The sequence below is a fragment of the Plasmodium reichenowi genome, chromosome 5, assembly GCF_001601855.1.
Source record: "Plasmodium reichenowi strain SY57 chromosome 5, whole genome shotgun sequence".
Lineage (NCBI taxonomy): Eukaryota > Apicomplexa > Aconoidasida > Haemosporida > Plasmodiidae > Plasmodium > Plasmodium reichenowi.
This window is the reverse complement of record NC_033650.1, coordinates 394,284-407,069: the sequence shown is the minus strand read 5'-3', so window position 1 is coordinate 407,069 and position 12,786 is coordinate 394,284. Positions and strand designations below refer to the sequence as shown.

General features: G+C 20.8%; 1 protein-coding gene across 1 annotated transcript in view; it reads right to left on the bottom strand.

Annotated features, from left to right (window-relative positions):
* The window catches only part of PRSY57_0510700 (RNA pseudouridylate synthase, putative), a gene marked incomplete at both ends in the record, with an annotated part of 30,567 nt that extends 17,781 nt beyond the window's left edge, over window positions 1-12,786 (bottom strand). Inside the window, one exon of the mRNA XM_012906176.2 lies at window positions 1-12,786. This exon is cut by the window's left edge and continues 17,781 nt beyond it. Coding sequence (XP_012761630.2) covers window positions 1-12,786 — 12,786 coding nt within the window.

The window sequence follows — 12,786 nt, the reverse complement described above, 5'->3', positions numbered from 1 at the left end:
ACCGTTATAACATTTACGTATATCATAACCATTTTTTATTAATACACTCTTTATTTCATTTATATTATTAATATTGTATTTTTTCATGGTTTCATTCACTTTATGAATAGTTGACATAAATACATTTTCTTGTCCCATATTATTATTATTGTTGTCATTATTATTATTATTATTATTATTATCTTTACTGTTATTATCTTTACTGTTATTACCTTTTGCTAATTCATTTTTATCTAAACAATCTTTAAATATTTTTAAATTAGCGTAAAAATTGGATATAAACTTTTGATCTACATGTGTTCCATTGAATACACTTTCTAAATTATTTTCTAAGATATCTGATGGATCCTCATTCCTTAAATTATCTTTGGAAAGAATATTTTTTAAATCATTCTTTATATATTCATTCTGTGTAATATTGTGAACATTTTCTTTTAATACATTATTATTAGTACTATTATGAATTATGTTATTCTTATTCTTATTATTATTTTCATTGTCTTCTTTTTTCTTTTTATCATCTGATAAATCAGTTTTTACATTTTTCTCTCTAGATGATGATACTATTACATCATCTTTATTTTTATGAACATTTTTATTCTTTATACATTTTTTCTTTGAACACTCTTCATTTGGTATTTTTTCTGTAAAACCTCTAAAATGGAATAATTTCATGAGTTTTTTTAATTCTTCATTTTCCAATTTCTTTTGCAAGATATTTAATACAGCAGTTGCATTTCCTAAATGTTCATTTGTGCATTTATAAAATAAGTCATCTTGTTTTAAAATATCTAAATTAATATTATAAAATGAATTATTAGATTTCTTTTCATGATCTTTATTTTCTTCGATATTTCGATTTGGTGTGACGCTTTGTTCATTTGATTGAACATTTTGATTTTTATATGATTTGTCATTAGATTCTATATTTTTGTTTGTATCTAAAATTTTTCCTTTTTTTACATTCAATTCGTCTGCACAATAATAAAAGGAATTATTATCATTATTGTTATCATTATTGTTATCATTATTGTTATCATTATTGTTATTATTATTATTATTATTATTATTATTATTATTATTATTATTATTATTATTATTATCATTATTATTACTATTACTATTACTATTGTTTGTATTATCCATATGGATACTTTCATTATTACTATTTATCTTAGAATTTTTAGAACTAGAGTTACCTGAAGTTAATTTTTCTATGGATGATATATCTACAAAATCAAAATTTGATAATAACAAATTGCTTTGTTTTTTTTTTGAATATTTCTTATCATCATTAGATTCTGAATCATCTGAACGATCTATATTTTCTTCATCATTAGTAGATATCACATCACTATCATCATTAAATGAAATATATTTATTAATTAGATTATTTGTTTTTTCTTCTTTTAAAAATTTAATAAAATTCCAACCCTTTTCATCCTTTGAATTTTTATATTTTTTTCTTTTATGTTTTTTAGCTACATTTTCATAATATTGTTCCAATTCATTTGGTATCGATAAGATATAAGAAATATAAAATTTCCACATGGTTTGAAGTAAATATATTATACATGCTTCTATAGTATCAATATTTATATAATTAAATAAACTAGGACAATTACAATTTGGATCTAATAAATTATTTTTTGTTCTTCTATATAATTTGGTTATTTCTAAATAATTATTATCAAATATAAAATTGATTTGTTTTTCAATAAAATCATGTGTTAATTTTTTTTCTAACTTATTTAAAAAGTTCATATAATATCTTCGCACGCAATAACATAAAACGCATGTTTTTCTTTTTTTTTCATTATTTTTTAATAAATTTAATAAAAAATATTCCATTCTTTTAGGATTAGTTTCTTCTATGGAATTAAAATTTGCTTCAATATATAAATACATACGGTCTTGATTATTCATATTATTTCCATTTATAGAATATATTTGATCTTCTTTTTCTGATACAATTTTATCTTGTTCTTTATATTTTTTTCTTTCATTAAAATCATTTCTTCTTTTACTTAAATATAAAATTTCATCGTGCAATGAAGAAGAAAAATATCTAAAAACACAATCAATATTATGTTGTGTTCTTTCAAAAAATAATGCTTTTTTTTTTTTGTATATTTTTGGATTTATTATTTGCGTTTCATTCGTTGATATGATACATGTACAATATGTTAATAATTTATCCAGTTTATTTGATAAATGTTCTTGCATAAGTGGTTGACGTTTTACAAACAATTTATCATAAAATTCCAGGAAATAAAAATCTTCATCTTTAACTGTATTCATATTTTTTTTAATAACATTTATAATTTGTTTTTTTTTTACTGCAGATTTTTGACATAATTTCTTTATATAATTATTTTTACAATTTTTGGAATATTTATTATAAAAAAAATATAAAAAATTAAAAAAAAAGGTATCATGCATTTTGCACGTATGCATATCGAAATTTTCATTAAAAATCCATTTTTTCAGTTTTATATATTTTATAATCATACATATAATATTTAAATACATAAATATTTTCTTTAATATTAATTTCAATTTTTTAAATCTCTTTTCATAAAATTCATATATTGCTATACCTCCTTGTAAGTGTTCAAAATTATCATCATCTTCTTCTGAGTTAAAACTTAAGTTGGTGAAAAATATATCTGATAATGCAATACAAAAATTTTTATAAGCGTTCTTTTTCTTTTTCTTTATTTCCATTTTATTAATAAAACTTAAATAGAAATATTCATGGAAAAAACTTTTAAATATATTTAAACAAGTCTTTATATAATAACTATGTAATTCAGATTTTTCTTGATTATTTATATAATTCTTCTTAATATTATTCATATTCATTTTTACTTCAAAAAAGTTATAAAATACATTATTGATTTCTAAATGAAATGGATCTCTTCTTATTGGGTCTTTTACATTGTTCATATTAAAAAAAAATTTATTATTAAAATTCATTCCTTTTAAGAAATTCTCAAGCTGCATAATATATTTTACATAATTCATATCATTTCGATTTATTATAATATTATTTGTATTACAATGTAAGATATTCAAATTTCGACATTCTTTCTTTGTGTTATATTTATTTTTACATTTCTGAATATTATTGTTCATAACATTTAAACGTCCTTTTCCTCCTCCATTTCCTTTTTCTATACATTTATTTATATCACCATTCTTTCTTATTAAATTCAAATCATTCGTTTCAGATATATTATCGACCACATCTAATTTCTTGTCATTTGTATTTGTTGTGGTAATATTATCATTTTGTTCATAATTTCTTATTTCACTCAAACCCTTTTCTTCTTTCATTTCATTTGTGCAATTTGTACGATTTGTATGATTCGTATCATTGGTTTCATTCGAACTTATTATTCCTTTTAATTCCTTCTTACAATAGACATTACTTATATTTCCTTCTACATTATTATTATTACTATTATTATTATTATTATTATTATTATTATTATGATAATGATCTTCTCCAATTTTATGAATTAAATGTTTCCTTTCATTGTCACTATCGATTATAGAATTATTTCTCGCATTAATAATATTCTTTAATGTTATATTACTATAGAATAATGGCATGTTTTTTGTTATAATTAATCCAGTAGAAAAGTTATCACTAAATTTCATTGATTTAATATTACTATTATATATATTTAAATTGTTCATATCAAATTTTTCATAATTCTTAATTATATTTTTTAAATCAAAAAAATGTCTTCTCTTTTCTCTTAATGTATTATGATTATTTAAGACAATACATACAGCAGATTTATGATGATTATTAAAATTATAACATATATTATTATTATTATTTACTTTTATTACATCATCAATTAATTCCTCTTTTACATTTATCATTAATCGATGATGAGCTTGTAAACAATTATATATTATATCGTTTTCTGTTTTAATATATGGGAAAGTTCCTTCTTTTATATTCATTGGAACATTTTTTTTTTTACTTAAAATTTTGGTTTTACCACTACCATAATATTTTACATTATATTTTTCATTTATATTATCTACTAGTTTATAAAGATAATTTTTTTCAAAAACTTTCTTAAAATGTGACCTATTTTTTATTTCTTCAATGTATGAAACAAGTTTATCATTACTACTATTAGGAACACCATTTCCATCCTTTTGTTCATTTAATTTTTTTTCTGATTTATCTAATGAGAATTTTCTCAACTCATATATTAATTCATCAACATAATTTTCTTCTAAACCATTATTTACAAATGATGAATACATATCATCATTCTTATTATTTCTATCAAATTCAAAAATATCTTCTTCCTCTATTTCAAATTCTTTTAATGTATGTACATATAAAGGAAAATTAATATCTTTAATATTAAATTGTTGCAAAAAGAAATGGTTCTGCATTTCAAAATAATTATCACTAACATATATACAACATGAACAATAAAAATCTCTATGACATTTCCATTCATTAAAATCGGTAGCTTGTTTTAATTGTGTTATTCTATTTTTATATATTTGATACCATGGTCCATTTATTTGTGGTTTTAAAATTAAATAAGATGAAGAATTCAAATTACAATCATTTCCTATATTAAATTCCATATCATTCACTTTATTGTAACTAGGAATAAATAAATTATTATTTGGATTCTTATTTTGTGATATAACTAGAGCATATAAATGATAAGTAATCTTTTCCTTAGATGATCCATCTCCTTTGTTTCTCATATTATTTCTTCTTATAGAATATACTAAATTCTTTTCACCTTTACTATCATCTTCCATTTCTTCATTCTCTTCAAATACATCTAAATATAAAGGTATATCAACCAAATCACCTCTTCCTAAACTCTTATAACAGTCCATATATAAAAATAATACATATGGTATTTCACTAAAACATAGCCTTCCAATAGTTTTAAAAATATCCTTATCGCAAATAATATAATTTTTATAAAAATCCATTTTTAATTTACTTACTAAATTATAAATTAATGAATTAATATTTTTATTTTTCAATAATTTATTATATGAATCATCTAAACGTTTTATATTATTATTATTATTATTATTATTAATCATATATTCATCTGAATTCATATCATCTAAATTCTCGGTACCTTGATCATTGTAATATTCATAAGATTCATTATCTTCATTTCGTATATCTTCCTTCTGAATAAAATCCCTTAATTTCTTTTCCTTACCTTCCTTAATTTGTGCACTTTCATTTTGTTCGTTACCTTCTTCATTTTTATTCACTTTATTATCATCATCACCCATCATATTATTATTATTATTATTATTATCTTTTGATTTTTTCCCTTCATTTCCTACTTTTGTTGGATATTTTGATATTTTTGAATCAAATTCATCATAACTTAAATCATTAGAATTTTCACTATACTCACTTTCTTCCATCCTATTATTACTATCTTCATCATCACTATAATTTTTACTTTTTAATTTAAACAACTCATAACATATTTTTTCAAAAAAACGTAATTCCTTTAAATCATTAATTAAATCATTAATAATATCACCTTTATTATTCTGTTTCTTCAGTTTTTTAATTTTTCTATTCAATTTAATCTTATCCCTTGCAACATCACAAACAATTCTTTTAAACAGCTCTTCATGTATTTTTCTAATGGGTTCATTACATCTATGTTTATTAAATAAAATTTTATTTAAACTAAATAATAAAATTTTAATATTTGGAATTAATGGTTTAAATAAATTCAAATAATTATCATTTTTGCTAAACATATTTAAAAAGGAACACATATTTTCTGTACCATCATCAAAATTTTCAGGGTTTGCACCATTATTATCTATACCTTTTAAAGGGATAGTAAAATTTTTATTTTCTTCACAAGGTATCATAGATGAACCATTATAGAACAGGGCATTTCTATAATAATATAAACAATTTTTTTTACGTAATTCTAAATCTTTATAAAATTTCATTTCTTCATTATTTTCTATGTCATATTTATATGAAGGATCGTTTTTTTTCCCATCAGTATCAGAAAAATTATCTAAATAACTATCATCATCATCATTATCTCCAAAAATACTATTCCTGTCATAATACGAATCATCATCCATATTATCATTCTTATTATCATCATCATCATCATCACTATTTGAACTATTGGTACTAACATAATGAGGTTGATCGTTATTATCTTTATCATGACATTTCTTTTTATTTAAACATAATTTGTTTAAATCATCATCTTTACCTTCTCTAATTCCATTAGCTGTTAATGTTTCCACAGCTGTTGACAAGGAGGATGAATAAGAATTTTTTACACCACAATCATAATTGTTTTTATTATAATATTCTTGTTTTTTATTATATTTATTGTTCTTTCCTTTAAATTTATTCATATTATCATGGAAATTATCCTTTTCATTATAATACAGTTCATTTAAATTAACATCTGATGTATATTTTTCAAAATGATCTCTTTTTTTTTTGGCACAAAGAACTAATGAATATAACTGCATACAAATAAAGATTCTTTGTAAAGAAACAATAACGTTATTATTATTTTTTCTAAAATATTCAAACATATGGAATGATTTAAAATCACTAGAATATCTATAAGGAATTCTTTTCAATTCATCTGGATTGTCAATAAAATCATATTCCAAAAATTCTAAATAATCTCCAACACAATAATTATCATTATTATTGTTGTTGTCATCGTTTTTGATGTTGTTATTAGATTTTTCTTTGCCTTTGTTTTGAATTGAACTCGTTTCTTTATCTGACATATTGTTATAAATACCTTCAAAAGTTGTGGAATGATCCTTTGGATAACTTAATGATTTAAATATATCATCCTTTTCAATATTATGTATACTATTATTAACATCAACAATATTATTATTTAAATTATTAATATTTATTTTTACTTTATTTAGGTTACATAAATAATTAAAATTATATCCACAATTTGTTACATAATTTATACAATCATTAACATTCTGTATCCAAACGTTTAAATAATTAATATAATTATTAATACTTGTTATACCATTTATAATAATTTCTTCTTTTTCTATATCTATAACATTTATAAATTGTATATTTGGAATTTCATTTGAATTACATAATTGGAAATATGATTTATGATTAATATTATTCATATTATTAATTTTATCATTCATATATGTATATAAATATTTTATTCTTTCACTTATTATTTGTAATTTTTGTATAAGTGTATTTTTCCAATTTATACAATCATCATAATTATCAATTTTATTTTCATTATATTCCTTTATCTTTTGTATTACTTCATTTTTTGTATCATGTTTTTCTATACCATATTTTTTCATAACATATTCTAATTTATACCTTTTTTCTTTTCTCTTTTTTTTAATATATTTCATTAATATCCTATTATATAAATTCCCGTTATATTTCAAAACTATAATTTTAAAAAGATCAATATTGTATAATGTATTTACTAAGATTGTTAAATTGTCATTATCGTGAAATGATTCTACAATGGGAACAATATAATTAGTTAATGTTAACACATGTTTTCTATCGTCTAGGGTTAGATAATCGGTGGTACTTACTGTGTTGTCATCTGCTTCGTTCTCATTTTCATCATCATTATTATTATTATTTCCATTTTTTATCTCTTCCTTTTTTACATCTTCATCTCCTTTTTGCTCATTTTGTAGATTTCCCCCTTTAGAAAATTTTCTCAATTCATTTAAATTTTTCCTTTTAATCAACAAATCATATACATGCATATTACTATAAGAATCACTAATAATATCTAATACCTTTTCTTCCTTATTCATATCATTTTGGATAACATTATTTGTATTATTAGCAAGCGATTTATTGCATTTTTTCTTATGATCTACATTACCAAAATAACTCTTAACAAGTTGTGGAGACCAATATAAAGAATAGTTATATATATCTAATGTATATCTATTATATAAATAGTTCATATTATAATAACTCATCTTCTTCATCCTATCAATACTTTTATTTTTATCACAATTACTATTTTTGTTTATATAATAGTTGTTGCTCTTGCTATTATCATTTTTTTTCACATCATTAATACTACTACTATTGTAATTATTATGTTTCTCGTTTTTATATAAAATGTTTTTAAAATACGATTTTTTGAATAAAAAGTTAAGTAAAGGATCCTCTTGTTGAAAATGTGCATATAATTTTTCAGGCATATAACTCCATATATATTTAGGACTATATTGAACACTTTTTGACCATAATTGTTTAAATGTTATTTCTACTTTTCCTTTAATTAATAAACCACCTGATTCATCTAAGAATCCTGAAACTTTATTTATTTTTGAATGACTTATCATTTTTTGCCATCCTCGAGATAAAGAATTATTTGTAAATGACCAACATGATGCAGATGATATAGAATTCTTTCTATTTTTAAAATTATGAACTGTTAATTGAAAATGCACATTTGGAAAAACCCATTCTGATGGATAAAAATCTTGTTTAATAACTTCTAAATATGCAGACATATAATTATCATCATTTGAGTTTCCTCTTGGATGTACTAATACTTTGTAATAGAAATCATAATAATTTCCTGTAAGAGATTTTATTTCATTTACACTTTTAATACTTCTCCAAAAATTAGGTATATATAATTCGATTTTTCCATTGTTATTCTTATGATTTATTACAATATTTTCATTTGTATAATTATATGTTTCTATTCCATTTGTTATAGAATTAAAAGACATATTTTCATTATTCATTAAAAATTTCTTCATATATATATTTGAAATACCTTTCTGCATTGTAAATAATTTATAATAATCAATTTTTTCAATATGAAAAAAATCTCGATATCTCAATTCATAAAATAAATTTGTCATTTGTTTATTTAATGGTAAAATAACTGGAGGTAATACTTTTTGTGTTATTATATTTGGTAATACATAACTATCTAGTGATTTTTTTATGGGTAAAATAATATTATTTAATTCCTCTCTATTCTTATTTATTTTATCAATATCTTTCATAAATATATTTAATGCATTATAAGCAGTTTCATCATTCTTTATATAATTAAGACTATTATCATTATCACTCATATCTATAAAACTATTATCATCATAATTACTTTCACTATTAAATGATGTATCATAATCCATAGAATCACTTTCACTGTCACAATCACAACTATCATCTTCAATATAATTATCATCTATTACAGAACTCTCATCATCACTCTCTGTACTATCTTCATTCTGTTCTTTACCATTTTTTTTATCATTATTTTTATTATTTTTTTTATCATTATTTTTATTATTTTTTTTATCATTATTTTTATCATTATTTTTATCATTATTTTTATCATTACCTTTATTATTATTTTTATCATTATTTTTATCATTATTTTTATTATTTTTTTTATCATTATTTTTATCATTACCTTTATTATTATTTTTATCATTACCTTTATTATTATTTTTATCATTACCTTTATTATTATTTTTACCATCATTTTTATCATCATTTTTATCATTATTATTATTATTATTATTTTTTTTATTTTTGTTAGATTCCTTATTTGCATTTTTATTGAAAATATTAATTGCACTTCTTATTGGTATATCCCCTTCTTTATTAACATTTGGCTTTTCTTCATTTGTAATATGGGAATTTCCAAAATTATATGATGGGGGAACATCTTTAGAGTTTTTCTGATCATCATTAATGAATATATCTTTTTGTTCTATTTTAATTTCACTAACTTCATGCATTTTTTCTACTGAAATAGTACTATTATTTATGCGTTTTTCATATACCAATTTTTTAGTATTTTTCATTTTACTAATAAGTATAAATCTACATTTGATACTATCAAATATACAACTACAATAATTACAACTATTTATTCTACATGTAGAATTACATACAGTTCTTATTTTACATATATCTTTATGAACAGTATATTTCTTTTTTCTGATATTCTTATAATGATTAACTTTTTTAGATTTAGGCTTAAGATATATTTCTTCTATTTGTTCATTTGTTTTAGGTTTCTTTTTCATCTTTGAAAAATTATAAAATTTTAATAACTCTTTTATATAACCAGGGGATAATATTTCATTATTAATTATATTACTAATTAATCTTTTTTCATCTTCATTTTGATTACATTCTTCTATTTTCATATCATAATTCTGTTTAAGGAAATCTGTTCTCGTTTTATTATTTAATGAAAATATACTATTACTATCAATTAAATCATAATTTTTAAAAATATCAAAAAATAATTTACACATATTTTTTTCTGAATTCCATAAGGTACTTTTTCTCATTTCACTAAACATTAACGTTATTTCTTCATCATCCATTTCAAATTTATTTTTTAATTTATCTACCTCAACAAAAAATTTAGAAATGTATGAATTTATAACTTTTACATCTTTAATATTAAAATCAGTTCCATTGGCCATACGTGCAGTTTTACCTGTACGTGCATTCATTTCATTAATAAAACATTCAAAACATAAATATGGACTATTAGATAATTTCATTTCTAATCTACATTTAGCACATATATATATAATATGTTTTTTTATTTCATTTTTTATACTATTCTTTTTCATATTTATAAAATCCTCAATAATCTTATCATCCATACTAGGAAACTCTCCATTTTTGCTTTTTGAACAATGAGCTATTAATTTTAACAAATTCACATCACTTAATACATTATATTTTTTATTAATATCATCAAGAGTATGTTGAGATAAAAAATTACTACTTGTGTTACTAGAATTATTTAAATTCATTATGTTTTTTTTTCCTTTTGAACAATGTATTTTATGTATTGTATTATTCGATTCTTTTCTTCCTTCATAAGACTCACATACATTACTTTCCTTTTTTAGTATATTTTGTTCTGATAAATTACTAAAAATATTGGTATCATTATTATTATTACTATTAACGGGGTTCTCTATTTTGTTGATATTGCTTTTTTTTGAAATACATTTATTATCCTTATTATTATATATACTTTTTTTCATTTTATCTTTGATCATTTTAATAAAATCAATATCGTCATTATCATTATCATGATCATTTATATTTTTATTTTTCAAAACATTATTATCAAAAAATCTATTAGGTTCCTCATCTTTTATTATTTCTATTTTGGGTACATTAATCCTAGGGGTTTGCATTTCATTTTCATTTACTAAAATTAAAAAATTTTGATTCTTACCATTTTTATTTGATTCTTGTATGGTAAAACAAGTGTTATCATTTTTATTATTCATATTTATATCATTCATAGTTTCATTATTTAATGTATTGTCTTTATTATCATTATTAAGTTCTTTTTTCTTTTTTTTTTTCTTTTTCTTTTTCTCCTTATTACAATTTTCTGCACTTTTCACATTCAAGCTTGAAACATTGTCATTAGAAGGAACATCGTTCCTAATGTCATTTATATTGATATGATCAGACGTATTATTACTAGGTTTATCATCTGAAGAAGGTTCATAACAATCTTCTTCGGAATTTTCAGAACTTGTAATATTAGGATTATAAGAACAACTTTCATCTGTGCTATTTTCATCATAATCATCAGAATTTGTTATATCTTTTTCTTCTCTCTTGAAATTGTTTTTTTCTTTCACTACATTTTTCATATTGTTTTTCATGAACTCATTTTTTATTTCCTTCTCTTTTTGATTTACATTTTGAGGGGTTACTTTGGTTCGACCGTTTTGATCATTTATTGTATGACTTGGTAAATTGTTTTGTTTATTTATTGTATTTTGTTGATTGTTGGAAGTACACATATGATTATTATTATTATTATTGTTGTTATTGTGGCTGTTATTATTATTATTATTATTATCATCATCATCATTCTTTTTATCATTATTATTATCACTTTTCTTATTATTCTTATTATTGTCGGTGATGTTGTCCTCGTTTTGTAACGTATGAGGCTCTATAGTAGTAATATCCGAATTATTATTATTCCATATTTTTTTCCCAATAACATTTTCTTTTAAACTTCTTTTAAATTTATTAATAACACTCAGAAAATGACCTTCTATGAATTTCTTCTCTCCATTTTTTTTTTCATTAATATTAGTATTATTATTCTTATGTATAGAATTAGATGTATCATTATCAGGTGAGAGATTCTCACATTTTTTAGGATCCCCATTATTAGATACATGATTATTTGGATTATTATCCATATCATCAACAAATTTATCACACTTATTATCATTACTAATTTTATCATCGTTATTATTACTATAATTTTTATCATCAGTACCTGAACAATTTTTATATAAAGTATGATTGTCTGAATATTCTGTTGATACTATATCATTATTATAATTTTCACTTCGATTTAATATATTTTTTTTTAATTTTAAACAATTCAATTCTTTTTTATTAATACATTCAATATTTTTATCTATCATAACATCATTAAAGTTACAATAACCTAAATTATAATTATCCATATTTTTATTATTATCATTTATATGATTTTCTATATCTCTAGATTTATGAACATTTTCATATTCAACATCTAAATAACTATCATCACTATGAGATGAATAGCTAACATAACAAGATGTATTTTTATCATCTTCTGAATAAACTTTCTCACTTACATTTTCTTTTGATATTCCATTTGTTTGGTTCATACTTGATGAACCATCTTCTTCAAAAAAGTTACAATCCAT